The sequence below is a fragment of the Leucopleurus acutus genome (genome assembly GCF_964270905.1).
Source record: "Leucopleurus acutus genome assembly, chromosome: 13".
NCBI classification, from domain to species: Eukaryota; Metazoa; Chordata; class Mammalia; order Artiodactyla; family Delphinidae; genus Leucopleurus; species Leucopleurus acutus.
In genome coordinates this window covers 82330616-82354443 of record NC_139155.1, presented here as the reverse complement: position 1 = coordinate 82354443, position 23828 = coordinate 82330616, and the positions used below count along the sequence as shown (strand labels likewise).

Sequence of the window (23828 nt, the reverse complement as noted above, 5' to 3'; positions counted from 1 at the left end):
CTATTTCAGTGTGTTTACCATCACCCACTGGCCTGGATTTGAAGACTTCTCTCCACCAAATTAGGGATTTGTGGGGAACGATGAACTTCTGGAGTTCACCGTCTCAGGAGAAGTACAGACTAAGTGCTCCTAAGGCTTCAGCAGGGGCTGAGCTTTTACTGTCCATCTGAATTGTAGCTAATACCCACCCTGGGCTCTTCAGGCAAGCACAGGAGAAGGGTATTTAGAATATCCACAAGGCTTTGATTTACATGCTCTGACACTCAAAACCAGAAAACGTAGAAAGGCAACTTTTTTTTCACAGCTAGCCAAACTTTCTGCCTTAAGCACAGAGGGGCAAGACTGTTTACCTCCTTTGCTGTAAGTTTCAGGTCTTGTTGATTGACTTCTGGATCCTGAGCACCTGAAGGCATGTGTTAAACACTGCAGAGTCAAAAGATAAAAAACCCACAGGACTCAGCCAAGAAGTTACGTAGTTTCCTAAAAACATACCTGCCCACAAGCCATGGGAATGAATCCACAGTTGGTCTCAACTAAACCAAAAAACCACCCTGATTAGAGCTGGACCTAAAAGAAAAGAGATTTCAGATCATTAATGTCCCAAGAACCTTTTAGCATAAGCTAATGTCTCAGGTTTCTCAGTTGTGGTATTAGAAGAGGTAAGAAAAAGTCATCAGAGCTAGGTTCAAATTCTGATGTGACTTTTTTTTTTTGGCTGCCCCACATGGCTTATGGGATATCTTAGTTCCCTGACCAGGGATTGAACCGGTGCCCTCAGCAGTGAGAGTGCAGAGTCCTAACCACTGGACCGCTAGGGAATTCCCTATGGTGACTTTTTAACTGTGAGATTTTCGACAAGTTCTTTAACTTCTCAGAGATCAAGTTCCCCATCTGTGATGTGAGGCAATATCTATTTCAGAATGCTGGAGGTAACCATAAAGCACCTGGCACAATACCTGGTCACAGTATGTGGCAAATATGTAGTTAAATTTACTGGTAAATTAGCAGCCAAGGTAGACAGGTACAACATCTTTGAAGGTGCTCCTTTCTCATGAAGAATGTACTAGACCAGGCCTGGACACCCATTCATGCTGCACCGAAGTGAATTAGGAACTGGCCAGGACAAATGTAAACAAAAGCATTTTTTAAAACCTAATTTTATTCCTGAAGTTCAAACTAGCTAGTGGGTAGCACTGAAAATACACTTGCAATATATAAAAGTGTAAACTGATTACACGTTAATAAAGAATTTAACACACACACTTCTCTAATGAAGGAAGCTAGATGCAGCCCTCTCTATAAAAAGCTGTACCTGAACAAAAATGGACATGTTTAGTCTCAGGCCCTGGTAGCTGACTATAGAATGTCAGTTGTTCCCAATTACGTTTAAACGCAGAAATAGCAACAATGTGGAAAATTACATTCATCAAATAGTAGCATTTAAAATATACATGACTAATAAAATGAACATTCAGAGGTGCCCCTGTTCAGCGTGTACCATGTCGGCCATTTGCAGACAGTGACCTCATCCAAAGAGAGCAGAAGTTTCAAACATCTGAGTAGTTTAAGTTAAAAATAGGATGAAGGAGAAATAAGAGAACAAGATAAATGTCCTCCAAAGAGAACAGTAGCTGATGCCATAAGCAGTCTGACTTCGGCAATTAGTAATCAGAGATGTGTGAAGAAGCCCAGCAGAAACTGGGAAACTGAGCCAGTCCTCCAGCTGACAGGCATACAGCATGGACCAGTGTTGCTGCAACTTAGGATGAATCTTTCCTGTCCCCAGTTAGTCGTGAAAATAATTTTTAAAAATAGCTTCAGATTTTGAACAGGAAGTTTCCAGTCCCTTCTGTGCACTGAAACGTCTGGGATCGAGCCTGGGGGGTCCTCGGCTTCAGGACTTGAACACGTGCACGGCGCGCACCACATACTGCCGGCAGATGGGACACTCGCTCATGCGCTTGCCGCACTTGGTGCAGGTGACCATGTGCCCGCACTCGAGCAGGACGCAGTCGATGATGGCGTCCATGCAGATCCGGCACAGGCTGTCGTCTTCCTCGTCCTGCAGCTGCAGCCGCTCGCCATCTGAAAGGCAACAGAGAGCTGGGGCTGCGGGCACGGCCTCTGAGTGACCCAGAGTGACCCCACTGTAAGAGAAATAGTCCCTGCTTCTTGGCACATCGGTTCCTTCCACAAGAAATGGCAATAATTACACCTCATAGGATTTTGTGAAGAATAAATGAGAAATACTTACTTAGCTTAGGACCAGGGATGAAGTGCCTAACACATGTTAGCTATTTAATTCTTCTTTTCCCGCCCCCGCCCCTATTTAATTCTATTTTACATCTGTATATAATACAAGGTTTTTGTGATAGCTTGCTTCTATAAATAAAAATGAAGAAGCCCTAGGCTGTCCTACACACGGGCCTCAGAGTCAGAACACGATTCGAATTTCCAGCCCAACTGTGTGGCCTTGGGAAAGTCACAGGCTCCAGAGCCTCATCCTAGTAGTAGGAGGAGCTTTATTTCTACACCAACGGGAAAGCTATAGAGTCATACATCAGGTAGCCTGTAGTTGAGGGACGGCACCCCCTGAGCCTTGGAAGCATCTCAAAATTCATCTGTGTTTCTGGCTACGATGGTACTGTTGGGAGTCTGTCTAACTCAAAAGGCATGGGACATTCTGGTTCTGAATAAGAAAGGTTCAGAATGAGTTTAAAAAGTTCATTGCAGCCTGAGATTTGGCCATAGAGCTATGGACAGTGAGGCTTCCCTTTGTATAGGTCACAGAAGGGATTAATGGGAATCATGAAGAAGGTTAGAAAGAACCAAACAGGAATTCAAGCTTGAAAAGCGAATAGTCCCTGAATTTAAGGAAATAAACACTGTTGTGTCAAGAGAATCTTGTCATCTGGGGTCCTAGTTCATGGTCCATACCATTACTGGAAAGTGGGGAGAAAGGATCCATGAATAAGATAACAGATGAGCCTCTGTAGGCTCCAATGATTAAGATGCCTGTATCTGCTACTGTTGCATCATCTTTGAAGTAGGTGTGGGACTTCCCTGGTGGCACAGTGGTTAAGAATCCGCCTGCCAATGCAGGGGACACGGGTTTGAGCCCTGGTCCAGGAAGATCCCACATGCCTCGGAGCAACTAAGCCCATGTGCCACAACTACTGAGCCTGTGCTCTAGAACCCACGAGCCACAACTACTGAAGCCCACGTACCTAGAGCCCATGCTCCGCAACGAGAAGCCACCACGGTGAGAAGCCCGCACACTGCAACGAAGAGTAGCCCCCGCTCTCCACAACTAGAGAAAGCCCATGCACAGCAACAAAGACCCAACGCGGCCAAAAATAAATAAATATATTGAAAAAAGAAAAAAAGAAAAGAAATAGGTGTGCCAAAATACTATCTGCATATTCTGGGCATAAACCTGTTTATCAACAAATGCTGTATTATAACCAGGTTTTAAAGAAAAAAACTCAAGATGACACACGTTAATGATGGGAGGACTGTTTTCTAGATAAGAACATAATATTTGTCAGTCTGAACACCACTGAATTCTTTTTTCTTGCCTATAAATGCTCTGTGGCTTGGCCCTGTTACCAGCTGAGGATTTCTGCTCCATGCTCCATCAATAAATAGTTAAGAAGTTCTTAACCTTAGCTTTTCGTGACTTACAAAGAAACCTACTGATACTTGATGTTAAGAACTACTTAACATCCTGGCTCTAGGGAATTTTTTCCCCCCACTGTTTGATTATCTCAATTGTAGCTTTTAAATCCTCAGTACTGGCCTGCCAGACAGGTTAGTGAGAAAACAAGCCTTTCTTAGATACAAGGAATTTCATTAGAGTTCTAACAAATTATGACCAGAAAAACCAGACTGAACAAAAGATTATCTAACTCATTGGCAATGGTGATCTCAGAGCCAACATCACATAATGAACTTACTGCTTAACAGATCTATAAACAGGTTTATATAACTAATTCACACTCAATAAAAGGATACATAGGTTTCTCAAAAATAAAGTGGACTTAACTGACAGAAACAGGCCAGTTTTTAAAGGCCTAAAGAAAGCTACTACAGGGAAACAAAGGAAAAATAAACCTACATGACTTTTGATTTTCTTCATTCTCTTTGTATAACCGGTTTACTTTCTCTACTAGCTCCCATTTTTCACAACAGCCAGAATAGTTGACAAAATTCCGAGCCAGGATTTCCTTGAGCTGGCGCACGCTCATCCCTTCCACGTCTTCAAGGCTTGACAGGTCAGACAGAGAAGCTCTCACTCTCTTCTTAGCGAGGCCAGATGTCTGAAATCACAGAGTGTGTCCATTACCTCTGTTCCTGCAAATCCAGCAAGGAAAACAGCATGCTGCCTTCACCCTACAGTCATCACTGGCCCTGGAGATTCTCCCCAGACTTCTCACCAGTTCTTGAAGTGTTTTATGTATTGTGCTGCATTCAAACCAAAAGAAACATCCTGTGCTAATCTAGCGACAGTCCACATGGGCATTTTCCCTGCCTACCAAGGCGACGTGTCAGGGAAACCAAATTTTATAGGCAGTCTTACCCGCTCCTCCAAGTTTTCTTCATCCTCATCATCATCGTCGTTGTCGTCATCATCTTCTTCATCATCATCTGTGTTTGCTGAAGCTATTTCACTTCGCACCTACACACATAATACATATTAGGTCAGGAATCATTTTCCTAACAGTACCAACCCATATTTATCACTGGAGAAAACCCTTCCAATAGATCCTCCCCAAGAATGACTCTTAATACCTGGCATACTCCACACCTTCCTAGGATCCTGAGTGCTGCTGCCCCTCCCAAAGAGTTGGGCACCACATGATTCGATAAACAATTTACCTTCCATAGTTATCTCAAAAGTCAAATTCCTATGTGCGTGTGAATTTTTAAAATCTAACCATAGTATTAACTCCCCAGAAGTTAAGAAGGTCCCATCACAAAATGTCAAAGCCAAAAGCGTATGGAATTGCACTGTGTCCTTAGCAAAGGACCTGCAGCTGGCTGGTTTAACTGGAGCCTCTAAGATACAGGTAGAAACTAAAGCTCTAAGATCAGCCCTAGTGTCAAGGGTATTTGATTTCAAAGATCTCAATCCTACTACCTCATGCTTAGACATTCTAATTCCAAACAATGCTTTCTAGACTAATTCACTGATGGTTGATGCTATTTCTAGTTTTCAGAAATTCCTCAACAATCAGATACTCTTTTCTTTAAGGAGAACAGAAAGCCTAGGACAATGCCCAATTTCAAGTATTCTACCCCACTAGTTCACAAACACTATATTGTATCATCCAAAGACCCACATCTCCCAAGTGGTGTCATATACCCAAAAGTGACACAAAAGTCAGATGTGTCTTACCTTTGCATCATAATTATGCCAGCTGCCATTTGGGAAAATAATAAAACTCCTAGCTTGGGCTTATCTAATTGATGACTCTTTAGAAAGCAACTAGACCACATTTCCCTCTGCTTCTAACCTCTTTCCTCAGAGGAGAAAATTAAATGTGGAAATGAATGTTCAAAACAATTCTTTCAGCATTTTAGAATCATTCATATATACAAATTGAGTATTAATTACAAGACTTTGCATGTTATTCAATTAGTATGCCCAAGGACCTCACTGGGACAACATTCTGCACTGGCATTTCTTTGAAATGAGTAAATAACCATATCCTGCCACTAATTCAGATGGCTGTTTCCCAATATCTAAATTAGAACAATTTTACGGTAGCAAGGCAACTGGGCATTAGGTTAACTTATAGTTTCCATGGTCACTGACACACAAATAGTCCTGCAAATGTTTATATGCTACATTTGACAGTCATTATTTAGACAGCTAGTATTTAACTATATAAGAGAGAGAAACTGAGGTAACTAAGGTCAAGAGACTGATGAGCTTTTTTTGGGCCCTTCAGGCAGCATCTGAGCTTGGAGCCTCACATCAGGAGAGCCTGCAAGTGCAGAGATCAGCAGCACGTGGAACCCCGGCTCAGCAAGGAGTCTTCAGCCCTAAAGCCCCCTCCATATTGGCCGAAAGCAGACGACATGCCAGGCCCTCAGGGTAATTACACCCTCGTACCTGTGCCAGTACTCCAGATCCTAAGGTCCGGTCTCCACCCATAAGCTCTCCCTGAAAGGAAGACATGGTAGCAGATGGGGCTGTATAGTTTGAAAAAAATGAATGTGTAAAAAAGCTAGAAGTCTGGGACCTTGAGGAATTCAGACTGCTCGTGTCCAGGTTGTCCTCAGAGCCCAGCCCACGGTGACACAGTACCAGATCTACCAAGTCTTCTTTCTCTCGACAGGTATCGATCGGTATGTTTCTAAGAATGAGATACTGCCGTAGATCCTTCACTTTCAGTCTCATTAACTGAGGGCGCTGAAAGGCTGTCTCTTGTAATAAGTGACAAGTGGAACATCTACGGAGATTTTCTTGTAAGATCGAACAAACGGAGCAAAAGTCTTTCTTGCAGTCACAACATACATGCTGAAGAAACAGATAGGAAAGAAGCATTTAATGAGAGCCAGATACAAGCCATTGTGAAAGCACTAGTTTTCCTTTTGCTTTCTATTAAAATTAAATTTTAGTTCTTATGAAGTCCCCCATGGCACCAGACCCATGGGCGTTTTCGTGTTCTAAAAGTGGTGAAAATCAAAACAGTCACTGCTGAGGCAGTTTGGATTCACAGAAGTTCAAATACAGACCTTTAAGAAAAGCATACTCTTGTGTTAATGAATTAAAACCTTTCCACCCCTTCGGGCAAACGTAATTAGCAAAACAGAGCTGACTTGAACCACATGGAGCAGAAAGCATGACCACAAACTCTCTTCCTGCTCTTTGCCTGTGAAAATTTCCCCATTTAAAGAGAAGGGGGACTGCAGGCTTCCCTGGTGGCGCAGTGGTTAAGAATCGGCCTGCCAGTGCAGGGGACATGGGTTCGAGCCCTGGTCCGGGAGGATCCCACATGACATGAAGCAACTAAGCCCGTGTGCCACAACTACTGAGCCTGCGCTCTAGAGCCCACGAGCCACAGCTACTGAACCCATGCACCACAACTACTGAAGCCTGCACACCTAGAACCTGTGCTCTGCAACAAGAGAAGCCACTGCAATGAGAAGCCCGCACACCGCAACAGAGCGGCCCCCACTCGCCACAAGTAGAGAAAGCCCACGCGCAGCAATGAAGACCCAATGCCACCAAAAATTTAAAAAAAAAAAAAAAGGGAGCTTCCCTGGTGGCGCAGTGGTTGGGAGTCCGCCTGCCGATGCAGGGGATGCGGGTTCGTGCCCCGGTCTGGGAAGATCCCACATGCCGCGGAGTGGCTGGGCCCGTGAGCCATGGCCGTTGAGCCTGCGCGTCCGGAGCCTGTGCTCCGCAACGGGAGAGGCCACAATAGTGAGAGGCCCGCGTACCGCAAAAAAAAAAAAAAAAAAAAAAAAAAAAAAAAAAAAAAGAGAAGGGGGAAAAGCCTAACACAGAGAGGGAAAGAGAAAGACAACTGATCTCTCAAGGTCAATCCAAGCAAACAGAGGACCCCACTTATACAGTAATCTGTACCCTAGAGCCTTAATCACAATCAAAGCCATTCCACAAGCAAAACTTAAAAGAAGACATGATGATGTGGTCATTTCTGCTTGGGGCATTGTTCCCACAAGCTAACACCTTGTTTGTTAAGTATTTCAAAGGACTGGATTGACAAGCCTGGGAGATGGCCCAGCAATATGATGGTTCTCAGAAAGAACAACTTTCTGTCCTAAAGAAAATAACGGTTTTAGCTGTTATTTTGCATGTTGAATCTTTAAACAGTAGCTAATGTTAATATACTCATTTCTTCACCTGAGTTAATGTGGGTGGGGATACATTTTTTGAAACTTGAGATCAAAGTTATAGTAAATCTTCTCTGAACAAAATTGCAGACTAATTAAATCTCTTGCTTCAGAACATAAGAATCAAAGTGTATGAACAGGTCAGAGTCCAGGAGAAAGAATGGCTGAGCAACATGAGAAGTAACAACGTCTAGTCAGAAAACCTGAGCAGTGATACAGTCTCTGCAACTCAGCACTTTTCTAAATGGGAAATGGTTATTAGGACTTTTTGATATTTGTATAAGAAGAAATGAATATTCATTAGTATTCAAAATAACATACAATCAAGAATTCTGATACATGTGTTTTTTTGTGTGTAACATTTCATCCAACTCACCTTCTTTCTAAAGACTGAAAATGAAAGTCCACAGGCTTTGCAAACTATATTAGGCCCTTCTGTAGGTGCTGGTGGGTAAGTGGTAAAATCAGAGCTCGGTGTAAATCTGAATGGACCAGTGCCTCCTGCAAATCCTGACTGTTGGCCCCTGACAGCTCCAGTCCCCATGACTTCATTCAGCAGCCCACAGCACGAAGCCCACATAGATGTGGCACCCGCCTGGAAAGGAACGAAAATAGGCACCAGTTTAAAGCTGATTGGAACCTGGGCTCTCTGGGATTCTCGGGGAATGCCATTCTGGAGAGGCACGTTTGCCCTAAATAATTTCGAAATTATTCTTTTAAGCATCAAAATTTTAAGCTATTGGGAAGTGGATAATATTCTGGTATTTACAAAGAATATTTGGCTTTGGGGATACTCATGATATATTGTTAACAAAGGAGAAGATACAATATGAACCCAATTTCGTAAAACAACAACAAAAAACACATATGCTTAGAGATACATGTGCATGCACACAGAAGAAAAATGACTAGATGGAAGTAAGTGCTGTGCAATATTTGGGATATGCTTACACCGAAAAAAGCTGTTCACTGTTTATCTGAAATTCAAATTTAACTGAGTGTCTTGTATTCTATCTGGCAACCTTAGACTGGTGACTACAGCACCGTTCTATAGGCTGAGGCAGATTTTCCCAGCTATCATTTAGCAGAAAGAATATAAATTCTAACTACTTAATTTCATTAAACTTCTGTCCTCTCATTTGTATCTGGGCATAATAAACTATGGCATGTGGAAACTTTTTTGATTTTTTTAAAATGACTGGGAAAACATCAAAATGCCAATTGAAGTGCTCTCTAGGTTTTCATGTATATCTCGTATAATGTGTTTTTCCCTGCTTTCCAAACCTTTATAAGGAATATATTAATTTAACATTAAGGAAAATATTTTAAAAAAGCAAACTGAGAATACTGAACACAATTTCTGATGACTTGATAATCATGATGACGTTTTGAGGTGTAAGGGCTATTTGCCACTCCACTAAGTGGCTTGAAACTAATATGCTGCCTTTCATGTTTTTTCCTCTCATCTCTTCCCTTTCTGTGAATCACCACTGCTATCACTATATCTACCTCTAGCAACCTGTCTCTCCTTTTTTACTGCATTCAGAAACCTGATAACCAAGCTTGTTAGAAGTGTATATAAAAATACATTTTCAGTGAGGGCTCAAGGCATTTTCCTATGCTTAAAATATAAAACTACACTGTTTGGAACCAATGAGCTTTTGCCCCTTGTCCTACTACTTATGCATATTCTAGACTCTAGATAATGTGATAAGTAATGGAAGTCCAGGTAGGTGAGGTTTTATTAGTTAAAATGGCATAACAAAGGCACTGTTCCATTTATTTTATTATCTAATTCTGTCAAACATTTACTGCTTGTCCAATGAGCTCTTAAAAAAAATTTTTTTTAAACAACCTTAAAAGGCTATTTGGAGGGACTTCCCTGGCGGTCCAGTGGTTGAGACTTCGCCTTCCAGTGTGGGGGGTGCGGGTTAGATTCATGGCTGGGGAGCTGGGATCCCACATGCTTTGTGGCCAAGGGACCAAGGCATGAAGCAGGGGCAATGTTGTAGCAAATTCAGTAAAGACTTTGGAGATGGTCCACATCAAAAAATAGTAATAATGGGACTTCCCCGGCGGCGCAGTGGCTAAGAATCCGCCTGCCAATGCAGGGGACACGGGTTCGAGCCGTGGTTCAGGAAGATCCCACATTCCGCGGAGCAACTAAGCCTGTGCGCCACAACTACTGAGCCTGCGCTCTAGAGCCCGTGCGCCACAACTACTGAGCCTGCGCTCTAGAGCTGGCGCGCCACAACTACTGAAGCCCGCGCGCCTAGAGCCCATGCTCCACAACGAGAAGCCATGGCAATGAGAAGCCCACGCACCGCAACAAAGTAGCCCCCGCTCGCCGCAACTAGAGAGAGCCCGCGCACAGAAATGAAGACCCAACGCAGCCATAAATAAATAAATAAATAAATAAAAGAAAAAGAAAAAAAAGAATCTGCCTGCCAATGCAGGGGACACGGGTTCGAGCCCTGGTCCGGGAAGATCTCACATGCCGCGGAGCAACTAAGCCCGTGTGCCACAACTATGGAGCCTGCGCTCTAGAGCCCGCGAGCCAGAACTACTGAAGCCTGTGCACCTACAGCCCGTGCTCTGCAACAAGAGAAGCCACCACGAGAAGCCTGCGCACCTCAACGAAGAGTAGCCCCTGCTCACCACAACTAGAGAAAGCCCACGCGCAGCAACAGAGACCCAACACACCCAGAAAAAAAAAAAAAAGAAAGAAAGAAAGACAGTGGTTGGACTCACCAGGAGAGCCTTAAAAAATACTGGTGCCTGAGTCCCAGCCCCAAGATTCTGATTTAACAGGTCTGGGGTACAACCTGGGCCTCAGAATTTTTTTTAATTCCCTATGTGATGTGAATGTACAGTCAAGGTTAAAAGGTTAACACCTGCTCGGTCTAGGGGATTTCTCCTTTCTGCCTACATCATTTCAGCTGGAGAATCACTCAGATTCCCAAATGGAAGGGGCTGTGGTTACTTCTGAAGCCTGTGCCTCTAGAGTTCTAGAACCAACATCTCTGCCACGTGCTCCTCACTACCTGTGTAGGTACCGCCCCTTCACACCCCCATCCCCAAGTAGTGGGATTTGCCTCTAGTGTTTCCTTTCCCCCTCTGGTTTCCCCTAATCCTTTCAGAAAGGATTAGCTCAGAAGGCCTCAGCTGAGTTTTTAACAATTTAATCTGATTCCTATATCAGTTCCTTTCCTTTTTTAAAAAAAAAATTTTTTTTTTTTTAATGTTTTTGGCTGCACCACACGTGCATGTTTTAGTTCCCCGACCAGGGATCGAACCTTCCTGCAGTGGAAGCTCGGAGTCTTAACCACTAGACCGCCAGGGAAGTCCCCAATCAGTTCCTTTCCTTTACCACATATCAGCCTGGAAGTTAAGCTGAAATTTGGTGCCCTCCTTCATTTTACTTGCTCTTTGCTTTTTGGCCCAGATTTCTTACTTCCTAACTTATTCCTCTACATATTTTCTTGGGTGAACTCTCCAATACTGGGAGAAAGACAGTGATTTCTGGGTCTGTCAAAAAGCCATTTGGCAAACTATTTTTGTCCTTCTTCACCCCCAAGTTGAAGAATCCACCCAGAAGATGAATCTTCCAAACTTAGGGTCCATCTCCCTGCCTCCGGTTAGTATGTTTCATCTTCTTGTACTTTCCCTTAAAGTCCTAATTGCCTGAATTTCTTCTGCGTGTCCCCTCAGGGCACAGGGATCCCTATCTAAGGACTATTACCTTGCCCTAATGCTTGGAGTGTCCTATACTGACCTTTCTCCTCTCAAATCTGTCCAGATTTCTGTTAATACTTGATATAACAGTCCCATTTTTCAAGTGACAGAATCTACAAAAGCAATTAGGGAACAATTTAAGAGAGCGTTTTCCCAACAGTTTATTGAACGTGTGCTCTTGGGAAAGGGGCGGGGAGGCGAACATGAATTTATTCTCTGAGCTCTTGACTCTGTCTTTGTTATATTTCCTTAGAGCCCAGTTACCGTACCTGGTAGGGTCATAACCAAAAAGCTTCCCCCTTTTGCACCCTCCCCTTAAAAGCTTTAGAGACCCAAGTTCATGTTCTCTCTACTTCTGTCGTCCCTATCCTCTAAGATCTTCTGCCAGTTTAATCAGCCTGCATTCCGTTATTTTTCTTTTATTCACACTCTGCTCACCTTTTCATAGTAAGATTGAAGCGTATTTTCCGAACTACTACCTTTCCACGAATAAAGCCAAAGTCTGGATCTCTGCTATGATCTGGGCTTATGTGACTAACAATTCTAAACCCTACTTGGGACCATGGTTGACAGCAGGACTCTACAGACTAAACCACATGAATCCAAGAGGTGAGAAGGATGGTTACATTTCCTCTCTTGACCATGAATATGGACCATCAAAAACAACATAGAGAATAACCGAATAAGGCAACCATCTACTTACGTCTGATACAAAACTCCTAGTTCAGAGAATTTAGCTGTGTTTCTAGTTGACTTTCTAGCCATCAATGACTACTGAAAATAAATGACTTTTTCTTGATAAACCTAATCCCTTTCCTAAACATCCTGTTAGACTAAAATTGCTCCTGAGTAGATTAGCCATGGAACCATGGCCTGCCTGGCATCAATTAAGAACCAAATCTCATATTAAAAACTTACATGGCCCACAGTAAGAAATTAAATTGTAAAGCCTCCTGTTTGGACTGCCCCAGACACCTAGATCTCGTCATGTTATTCTAGTATCCAATGACAGTTCTCATGTTTTTTTTCAGACAGTGCACCAAGATTTTAGGGAGCCAATAACACTACATTTTTTTCTCACTCCCATTTTAAAACTGAGTAAAGAAATAAGACAAACAGAAATTTAAATATTTGCTTTTTTACTGGTAACATCAATTGGAGAACATGACTTTAGCTCTGCAGCCAACTGGTCTTGATAACATGCCACCCAGCCACCAGCACAGCTGACCAACAGCAGCTTACCATCTAGTTGACCAGAGTCCCTTCCCTACCCACAGAAGATAAATCTGAGAAGGTCTCAGAAAAGTACTGAAGCAAGCATGTTCAGCTCCTTTGCTAAAATCACCAACATAAAAGTTCCTCTTGTTCCTTCCTAAAGAATGAATTAGAAATTCCCTCCCCTCTGTAGGAGTACAGAGGAGGGGAGGGGACTGTGATCCACAACTGTAAACACTTTGCAGGAGAGTGGGACTGAGAGTTTCCAGTGCTGTGACACTTATTTCCACAATAGCACACCACCAATTTTTTAAGCACTCTCTTGGGTTCCTCAGTCAGATTCACACAATACAGGCCCATTCTGAATCATCATTTCAGTCAACAAAAGCAAGAGGGAATGTGTTCTTTCTTTGCAAGAGCAGTAGCCCAGCCTTCTTTTTGGCAGAGTGCCAGTTTTCAAATGGCTCAAGGTTCAGCTGTCTTTGATTGTGCATGTGCGTGTCTGTGTGAGATCTAATGTGCTTTCTAGAATATCTGGGGGTTGGGGCGGGGAGACGTCCAAAATGCTCAACTTACAGAATTAACAAAAAGTTTACTACAAACTTTGAATCCTATTCTAAACTACATCAGGATGTGATCCCTTTTAATTATTCCACCAAATGTAATAGTAGCCAGGCAAACTAGAATGAAGACCAAGAAAAGCTGTAGTGATTTCCATGAAGATTAAATGACAGCCAGAGAGAGAGAGAGAGAGAGAGAGAGAGAGAGAGAGAGAGAGAGAGAGAAGGGGGAGTGGGGAAGTTGATGGGTTTGAAAACAGCAAAAAACTAAATGATCATAGTCTAAATCATTTGCTTTTGATTAAACTAGGTAAACAGCAGTAATCATAATGCCACCTCCTAAGAGTTGCTTGCCTCAACTCTAAATTAAATATGGTAATATTTTACACAGTTATTTTAAGGATAAACCTAGAAGTTTCAATTTCAAGAACATTAATTTTCTTGGATGCTGTAAGAAGCTACAAGGACCAGGCAGGGATTCAGTTCTTCCACCAGTGGAAGCTTCTTCAGAGAACTCAATCACCACAAGCTTTGTCTTTAAACTCTGAACAGCCTTCAGTTTGCTAAAACTCAATGTCCTTATGTTAAACAATATGAAAAGATGTTTCAAATCTCAGTACCAGTGATATAAGAGAGAAAGTTTTACAGTTTAAATTTCAATTAGGTTAAACTTCCCTACAGAAATTAAAGCAAACCAGAAGAAACCATTAAGATAATAAGCAAAAATCTTTACCCTATTTAGAGCCACTGGAGGAACAGTTCCTTAAAAAGGGAAAGAATTTCTTACTGAAACTGCTGCTTCAACTGAAATACAATATACCAGGAACTCTGCGATCTTAATGATTAAATATCAGGCTATATACCACAAAGGAGGAAATTCTACATCCTAAGTTCTTTCTCTATACCATTTGGACATTAAGCAGGATGCAAAAACAAATGCTGATCTTAAAAATGTAATATTTTTAGGTAAGACATTTGGCCAAATTGATTGATTTTTACAAATAACGTGTTCTGGAGATCATAAATGTTATCTTCTTCATGTTTTCTTTTCTTAAAACAGTATACTTGGGACTTCCCTGGTGTCGCAGTGGTTAAGAATCTGCCTGCCAATGCAAGGGACACGGGTTCGATCCACGGTCTGGGAAGATCCCACATACCGCGGAACAACTAAGCCCGCAAGTCACAACTACTGAGCCCATGTGCCACAACTACTGAAGCCCGCGCGCCGCAGCAAAGAGCCCCTACTCGCCGCAACTAGAGAAAGCCTGAGCACAGCAACAAAGACCCAACGCAGCCAAAAATAAGTAAATAAAATTAAAAAACAAAACAGTATACTTGACCCTTAGCACCACTCCCCCACCTTTCAGAGAAAAGAGGAAAAAAAAAAAAGGAAAAGGAAATTACATTAAACAGATTACTTTTGTCTTGATGTCTTGTTTTGAGCTTGGAAGAATGAACATGATTAGTACAATTAAGGGTGAGATCAATATAAATATGGGAAAACAGGAAGGAGATTAAATCAAATTAACATAAGACACTAATTTGGATTTTTTTTAATCCCTTATAGGAAGTTAATTAGATGCTACTCTAAGGTAAAATGGTTACTTGAATCTTTGAGACAAACCTATTTCAAAACAACAGTTTCTAAACAATAACAAAAAAAGACAAAAAAATTAAAGGAAGAAAGTAAATACCCATTCTACACATACACTAAAATCAGCTCCTGGTCCTGGGTTTGTGTGAAGATGTACTTATCTGATTGCTTGGCTTTTAAATTAATTTTAATTCCACTGAAATTTTAATTTATTACTTGCTTAGATGAACATTCACATGTTAGAATTCCATGACATCAGGAATTAATGCCCCTGCCCAGAATCTATAGATACCGCAAAATTAGACAATTTCAATATGAAACAAAGTTAATAAATAGCCCCAATCCTAAATTTTGTGAATCCAGTTTTCACGAAAACTTAAATGAAAAGCAGTATCTTCATAACTGTCATCTTGTTCACACTGATGTCTATTTAGGTCTGCATTTTGTTTCATAAAATATACCTTTTTATATTTTCAAATCCTATCCAACTTTGTTTCTAAAATTTCAACTCAGAAAGCAGTATCCTCCACCTAAATTCAAAAACACTTCTGAAAAAATTTCAACACTGTACTTGCCCTTAATTCTCTCCTTCTACACCTTGTTTCTTGATAGGTCACAAATTTAATATTTACTAATAAAGTTACTGACATTCTTTGAGGCATTATGTATAAAGATCCCTTATTGGTTTTTGGATCTTAACACACAGCGGGATGATGGTTTTCAGGAAAGAAAGCTAGTTTTAGATATTTTAATAGGTATTCTAAGTTGAAATATTTTATAGCTGAACTGGGAAGTTAAAAAATAAGCTCTTTGAATATCCTCATACTTTAACACCCAGTTCGGAAGTTACCTATTCCAAAAATCTTCCTTGCTTCCTAGAGCCAGAAAAAATCCTTTCTTGCTCCTGAGGGTTTTGCATTTTTTTGATACCTTACATCAAATTCTGCCTCATAATGTGGTTTCTTGAGAATGTCTCTTCTCTTTTGGTTGGCAAACTCCTAAAGGGTGGGATTGTATTTTGAATTACTTCTACGCATGATATATCCCTCTTAGCTAACACATAGGAAATGCTCAACAAAATATCTTCTTGGGGCTTTGTGAAGGTAGAGGTTTAGCTAGCAGTTCACTCTGTTATTTTTCTTACCCACGTCAATCACACCTCTTCACTGAGATTAATGAAATCAAAGATGTCTGAAAGAGTATCACCTTATGACTCACCCCACTTGGTTTGAATCAATACGTGAATTGATTGTTGTACCCAGAGCTCTTTAGAACTCTCAGCGATCAAGTTGAGAGAATCAGCTCCCAAAAGTAGGCCAGAACCTCCCCCCTCCCCCCTCTTCCTTAAACTTCTCACTCAGTGATGCTCCCACGCTCTCACACCCACCGTGAAGACTCAAGCTGTCAAATTACTTGCTGCGTACCTAGCGGCGATGGAGACACAACGGGTTTGCTAAGAGCTCTAGGTCACGGCCCCTGTGTTAAGCCTGCAAACAGATCCTTCAGGGTGGGATCTCCGCCCCGAGACATTTCTAACCAGTTAGCCGGGCCCCAGCCTCACGACTCCCCGCACAACCCCTTTTCCCTTCGTCCTGCAGTTTCCGTCCTGCGACAGTCCCGTGGTGCTCCCAACATTTGGGTTAGTTCAAGGACTCGGGGCGGGAGAGGGCACGCTGTGGGCAAAGGCACGGAGGGTGAGGCGAGCACCAGAGGGTCTGCCTCCGGCCCCCGAGGACGCGGACAGGGCCCAGCGCGGAGAGGGGCCCACCAGGCGTGAGTGCAGGGCGGGCCCGGGCTCTCCCCCGGCCTCGGGCTCGCTGACGGAGGCGCTGTGGGAGTTGGAAACGTCCGGGAGCCCACGACATCCGCCCTGCGGGTCAGGGCCCCAGAAGCCGGCGGGGGACCCCCCTCCGCGGAGCTCTCCGAGGTGCCGGCAGGGTAACCCCTGAGGCGAAAGGAAGGCACTTCGGGCGCACTGGCCAGATAGGAGAGGAGAGGAGGGACTGCCCGGCCCCACCGGCCCCTCACCTTCATGGCCGCGACCGCCGCTTCTGGGTCGGCTCTGACGAGGAATTCAGCACCATAGCAGAACCTACCACAACCACCTTCCTTCCTTCTGGGCGGCGATACTGAGGCTCCCGAGGCGACCCAGCGTCCAGACGTAAGGGGCGTGGTCACGCCCGCCGCGCGCCCCCGGGAAGAGCGCCGAGCGGCGGCCGACTCGGCCAATCCGGAGCTGACACTCGGGGGGCCGGTCACCAAAGCCAATGAAGTGGCGGGAATGGGGCGGGGCCTCCGTCGCAGCCTGGAAGGCCGAGAAAGAATCCATTCCGCCCCAAGCAGAGATGGGCGGGTCTGGGCGTGGCGGGAGGCTCCGGGCGGTTTTCTCCGCGGTTTTCTCCGCTGGATTGCTGAACTTGGAGTCAGGGTACCCTGCAGGAAACTGCAGCAGAGATCTGGGTTCAGGGGTGGGTGGTCAAGTTCCCCTGGAGATGAGGGCGGGAAGGGGCGTGGTAAATTTGAAAACGCCGGTTGGTTGGAACTTTTTTGTTATAGCGGTCAAAGCAGGGCCTCGGATTTCCTCCCCAGACATTCACGCCTCTCACAGTCGGTAATGACCTCAGGTCTCCTCTCTGGAGGGTCCAGTAAGCAGTGGCAGCTGCGCACGCAAGGACGCGGCTTTAAAAAACGTTTTATTGAAAACACTTGAAGAACCAACGGTTCTCAAATCCCAGCTGCTCTTTTAGAGCGACATAACAAAATAACCAAATCCTAGCACGGTGAGAGAATTAGGGTGAGCCCTTGGAGTTGACTTTATTTGGACAGAGAAAATTAGTTTGTAAATTAAAGTATCGATTTCTTCAGGCTGACCTGATGACACTCCGTTGGTTTTCCGATACTTCTTCCTCTCCTCTCTTAACTCAACCAGTACTTAAATAAATATTTAAGTAGAGAAAGAGATATGAAGATGTCAATTCACGTCTCATGAGAACCTGACTGTTCTATTCCTTTTGAATAGATTTGCTTATATGTACTATTTCAGTTTAAAACACAAAGCCACCCCACTTCCTTAGACTGCAATAATACTTGGGGTTTTTTGTTTATTTTTATTTCTTTATTTTTTCTGCTGCGTTGGATCTTTGTTGCTGTGCACGGGCTTTCTCTAGTTGTGGTGAGCGGGGGCTACTCTTCCTCGCGGTGCATGGGCTTCTCATTGCGGTGGCTTCTCTTGTTTCGGAGCACGGGCTCTAGGTGCACGGCCTTCAGTAGTTGGAGCACGCGGGATTGGTAGTTGCAGTGTGCTGGCTTAGTTGCTCCAGAGCATGTGGGATCTTCCTGGACCAGGGCTCGAACCTGTGTCCCCTGTACTGGCAGGCAGATTCTTACCCACCGCGCCACCAGGGAAGCCCAATACTTGTTTTTTAGCTTACTTATTTTTCTTGCTTCAAGCATTGCTCAGATAATATAATTTAACATCTATAGTCCTGGATTTTCTTCTTTGGAAAAATGCAAAGAAAGCCTTTCATTCACCATGTGGGAGCAGCAGCTGAGCCTCAATGGAAGAAAAAGTACTAATTCTTCTAATGATCCAGGCACAAAGAAACTCAATAAACACTTGGTGGTGGTACAAAGTCATATTTCTCCCTCTTTAGAAAGGAAGCTGGCAGGTCTACCTGAAGAGTTAACGATTAAGGACATGAAAAGATGCTCAACATCAGTAGTCATCAGGGAAATGCAAATTAAAACCATGAGATATGACTTCACACCCACTAGGATGGCTAAAATAAAAAAAATAATAAATGCTGTTAAGGATGTGGAGAAATTGGAACCTTAATTACATTGCTGGTGGAACGCTAAAACGGTGGATCTGCTTTGGAAAGCAGTCTGGCAGTTCCTCAAAATATTAAACATAGAATTACCATATGACCCCACAATTCTACTCCTAGGTGTAAAAACCTAAGAGAAATGAAGATGTATGTCCATCAAAAAGCCTTATACGTAAACGTTTATAGTGGCATAATCACAATAGTCAAAAAGTGGAAACAACCCAAGTGTCCATTATTTAATGAATAGATAAATAAAATATGGTCTATCCATACAACGGAAAATTATTTAGCCAAAATAGGAATGAAGTACTAATATCTGTTATAATGTGAATGAACCTTGAAAGCATGATGCTAAGTGAAAGAAGCCAGTTACAAAGACCACATATTGTATGATTCCATGCATATGAAATGTCCAGAAGAGGCAAATCCAGAGAGACAGAAAGTAGAGTAGTAGTTGCTTAGGGTTGAGGGGGTTAGGGGGAAATGCTAATGGGCCCAGGGGTTTCTTTTGGCAATGAAAATGTTCTAAAACTTATTGTGGTGATGGTTGCCCAACTCTGTAAATACACTAAAAACTATTGAATTGTACAATTTAAATGAGTGAACTGTATGTGAATTATATCTCAATAAAGCTATAATCATAATAAAGATATTGAAAATCAGCACCAAAAAAAAAGTTAATGCAGCTGGAGAGTGACCAGAGAAAAGCAATAAAATAAAACAAAAAAAAAAACCAGGAGTAGGGAGAGATTGTATTGAAGACCATTTTAAAACTGCAATTCTTGAGGAAGACTTGTCTTATTCTGTGCCTGACTTAAAGCAAAGCTCCCAATAAATGTTTGAGTGAATTCTTTCTTCTGGAAGACTGAGAAGGAATACAATATTGAAAAAAATAAGGTAGAAAAAAATTTTCAAATAAGGAAGTAAATAGGGTACACATGAGTTCACAATTGCTAAATACTTGAAATTGGAATGTCCTGAAGCTTGAGAGGCATTTTTCTGCTTAAACACCATAGTTTTTCAGTAAAAGAGACACATTATGTGATCAAAATTTTTTCTTTGTTTCAAACTTTATATAATGACACCTCTCTTTCAACTGTGTACTAACTGTACCAATTGGGGTTCAAGAAAATGTAGTCTGTTGCTAACATAATCATCAACAGCCTAATACTTTGTATTTCAGAGTAAAAGTATTCCCAAGATGTGGGATAATTTATTTCATCTAAACTACTTGCTTAATATGTAATGGGGCTGATCTCTGAGTTTGTCTTTTTTTAATCCCTCAAAAAAATTCTTTTATTGAATTCACAATGCACTCTTTTATTTATTTATTTTTTTAAGGTCACTGCAGTAGTGGTTGGAATAAGAGGCTGAAAGGATTTTTTTTTTTTGGCTGCATTGGGTCTTTGTTGCTGCATGCAGGCTTTCCCTAGCTGAAGCAAGCGGGGGCTACTCTTTGTTGTGGTGCACGTGCTGCTCATCGTGGTGGCTTCTCGTTGCGGAGCATGGGCTCTAGGAGCACAGGCTTAGTAGTTGTGGCTCATGGGCTCTAGAGCGCAGGCTCAGTAGTTGTGGTGCACAGGCTTAGTTGCTCCACGGCATGTGGGATCTTCCCGGACCAGGGCTCAAACCCATGTCCTCTGCATTGGCAGGCAGATTCTTAACCACTGGGCCACCATGGAAGTCCCATAATGTACTCTTAAGTCAAATAATTTCAAAAACCCTTTCTCAAATTCAAGAAGCACCAAAGTTTTATTAAAAATTTTAAAAGTTACTGAATAAATGATTTCTTTCAACATTACGTGTACTCTTTAGACAATAGGGTAGAAGAATAGCAATTTTTATTCTAGCAAAGGATTGTCTCAAAGGTAGTAAATCATGAAGGACCATATGAGCCTTTTGCAGAGTTGGTTAGCAACTTGCTGTACTAAGCCATTTCTTATTTTGGAAAATTTCAAACATATATGAAGTAAACAGAATAGTGTAATGAACTCCCATATATCCATCACCCAGTTTTAACAATTTTCTGCATTCTGCCCTTCTTGTCTCACTTCCAACACTTGCATCTCTCCACCACCTCCCCACCCCCACCCCTCATCTGAGTTAGCTGCATTATTAGATTAGTGTCTGACTCTGGTTGCCTAGATATGAGCCAAACAAAAGTAACTGAGCCTTGTGTCTGGTTTGCTATGTTGTTTATTCTTGGTCACCTTCACAAATACAGTATAACCATTTCACCCAGTCAAGATAATCCACCTTCTTTGTGGCCACTGCTTAAATTTCACGACTTAAAAGACCAAAGGGACTCTCCATCCTCTTTTTTTTTTTTGCGCAGTACGCGGGCCTCTCACTGTTGCGGCCTCTCCCGTTGCAGAGCACAGGCCCCGGACGCGCAGGCTCAGCGGCTATGGCTCACGGGCCCAGCCGCTCCGCAGCATGTGGGATCCTCCCAGACCGGGCACGAACCCGTGTTCCCTGCATTGGCAGGCGAACTCTCAACCACTGCGCCACCAGGGAAGCCCTCTCCATCCTCTTTTAATCTGAGTTTGCAAACGCCAAAGTTGTAGATAGGTCATAAAATCTGCTCACCTTTAGAATGAAAAAGCATCTCTTCACTGGAATGCTTAATCCAGGTCTTACCTGAATCCTGATTGCCTGATCGACTTCTGCTACAGTAACAATGGTTTCAACAATACTGCACTTTCGCAAACTACCTCTGCAGCTGGATAACAGATGGTTCCACAAAATCATTTTGTTCCGGACTCAGAATCTTTTTGGAATTCTCTTTGGAATTACTTTGCTGACTTCAACATGTAACCCTCTTCTGCCTTAAATTTCTCCATCTGTAAAAAAGGAGATAATGATTACTAACTGGGCAGCTTTTGTCTTCCACTCTGCTGAATGGTTGAAGAATCCTGATATAGAAAGTGAGACAGGAACAGAACTTTAAACTGGTTTCCAGAGAGTAAAATAACGCAGGGCCATTTCATACTAAGCTGGAGCACATTACAGGCTCCCCACCCCCGCCCAGCCTGGCCCCCCATGATCCTCCTTAGTAGGCAGAAAGGAGACAGGATTTTCTTTTCATGGCTTGGGAAACTGAGTCACAGAAGTGAACCCTCTCGCCTGAGGCTCATGAAGCAGTGATGAAAGTTAGAATAGTTGCCAAGTCTCCTATCCCCAGCCCAGAACTATGCTCACCTGTATTGCTATTCTTCTAGTAAAGAGACAGACCTGGCAAAGCAAGTTAATTCTTTATTAATTCTTGTACATTAGATTTGCGTTCACATAGAACCTCTTTATAAACATCATACAGTATTGGGGAAACAATTCACCTACCACTGAAATGTGGAGTCGATACAATTTCCCACTGGTATTGATATATCATTTGATATATATTAAGCACCTACTACGTGCCAAGCATTGAAAAGAGGGATCAACCCCTCTCCTCATAGAGTTTAAATGGCCATGATGAGAGAAAAATATCTGAAGTGGCATCTATGTTTCCCGGGGTTGCCATGTCAAACCCCACAAGCTTGGTAGCTTAAAACAACAGAAATGTATTCTCTCACAGTTTGGAGGCCTGAAGTCCTAAATTAAGGTGATGGCAGGGCCGTGCTTCCTCCAAAGGTTCTAGGGGTGGACCCTTCCTTGCCTCTTCCAGCTTCTGGTGGCCCCAGGCATTCCTTAGTGGTGGAGGCATCCCCATTCTCTGCCTCTGTCTTCACATGGCCTTCTCTGTATTTTCTCTTCTTTTTCTTTACTGTTTTCTCAGTTTGAGATGTAGTTGACATATAACATTGTATTAGTTTCAGGTGTACAACATCTTCTCTTATAAGGACACTGGTCATTGGGGTGGGTGAAATTGGTGAAAGGGGTCAAAAGGTACCAACTTCCAGTTATAAAATAAATAAGTCAGGACTTCCCTGTTGGCACAGTAGCTAAGAATCTGCCTGCCAGTGCAGGGGACACAGGTTCTAGCCCTGGTCTGGGAAGATCCCACATGCCGTGGAGCAACTAAGCCTGTGCGCCACAACTACTGAGCCTGCGCTCTAGAGCCCATGTGCCACACTACTGAAGCCCACACAATAATAGAAGCTCCGCAATGAGAAGCTCGTGCACCGCAACAAAGAGTAGTCCCCGCTCGCTGCAACTAGAGAAAGCCCATGCGCAGCAGCAAAGACCCAACACAGCCAAAAATAAATAGATAAATGAATAAATTTATTTTTAAAAATACCGAATCGTTGTTATACACTTGAAACTAATGTTATATTCAATTATACCTCAATTTTTTCTCAAAAAAGGACACTGGAGGGACTTCTTGGTGGCACAGTGGTTAAGAATCCGCCTCCCAATGCAGGGGACATGGGTTCGATCCCTGATCCGGGAAGATCCCACATGCTGCAGAGCAACTAAGCCCGTGAGCCACAACTACTGAGCCCATGTGCCAGAACTACTGAAGCCCAGGCGCCTAGAGCCTGTGCTCTGCAACAAGAGAAGCCACCACAATGAGAAGCCCACGCACCACAACAAAGAGTAGTCCCTGCTCGCGGCAACTAGAGAAAGCCCGTGCGCAGCAACGAAGACCCAACACAGCCAAAATAAATAAATAAATAAGGACACTGGTCATTGGATTTAGGGTCAACTGTATAATCCAGGATGATTTCATCTTGAGATCCTTAACTTGATTACAAAGATCCTTTTCCAAAGAAGTTCACATGCACAGGTTCTGGGTGGACATACCTTTTGGAGGGCCACCATTCAACCCACTATAAAAGGCAAGCCTGCTAAAGAAAGAAAAATATATATCAGTATTCTACTGAATATTCATTCTCCAGTTTTAAGACAAAATTCTACACAACTGAAGTAATTTTATTCATCATGTCTGTGTTAAAATACTCTAGTGTATTTGTCTTTTTATTGAGATATATTTGACATACAATGCTGTATAAGTTTATGGTATACAACATATTGGTTAGATACATTTATATTGCAATATGGTTGCCATTGTAGCCTTTGCTAACACTTCTG

The 23828-nt window shown here is 42.8% G+C and overlaps 1 protein-coding gene across 1 annotated transcript; it reads right to left on the bottom strand.

Annotated features, from left to right (window-relative positions):
- Nucleotides 1-996: 996 nt before the first annotated feature.
- On the bottom strand, nucleotides 997-17068 carry RNF34 (ring finger protein 34). Its single transcript, XM_082853534.1, has 6 exons — nucleotides 16999-17068; nucleotides 8243-8461; nucleotides 6119-6526; nucleotides 4580-4678; nucleotides 4118-4319; nucleotides 997-2085 (listed from the first exon to the last, which is right to left on the bottom strand). The coding sequence occupies exons 1-6, from the start codon at nucleotides 17002-17004 to the stop codon at nucleotides 1895-1897; spliced, it is 1125 nt and encodes a 374-aa protein (XP_082709660.1). The 5' UTR covers nucleotides 17005-17068; the 3' UTR covers nucleotides 997-1894.
- Nucleotides 17069-23828: the final 6760 nt, after the last annotated feature.

Coding starts and splice junctions, on each gene's coding strand:
- RNF34 (XM_082853534.1), bottom strand. Junction 6,527..8,242: donor TTTCAGTCTTTAGAAAGAAG/GTGAGTTGGATG, acceptor CTGTTTCTTCAG/CATGTATGTTGTGACTGCAA. Junction 2,086..4,117: donor TGAAGAAAATCAAAAGTCAT/GTAGGTTTATTT, acceptor GTTGCCTTTCAG/ATGGCGAGCGGCTGCAGCTG.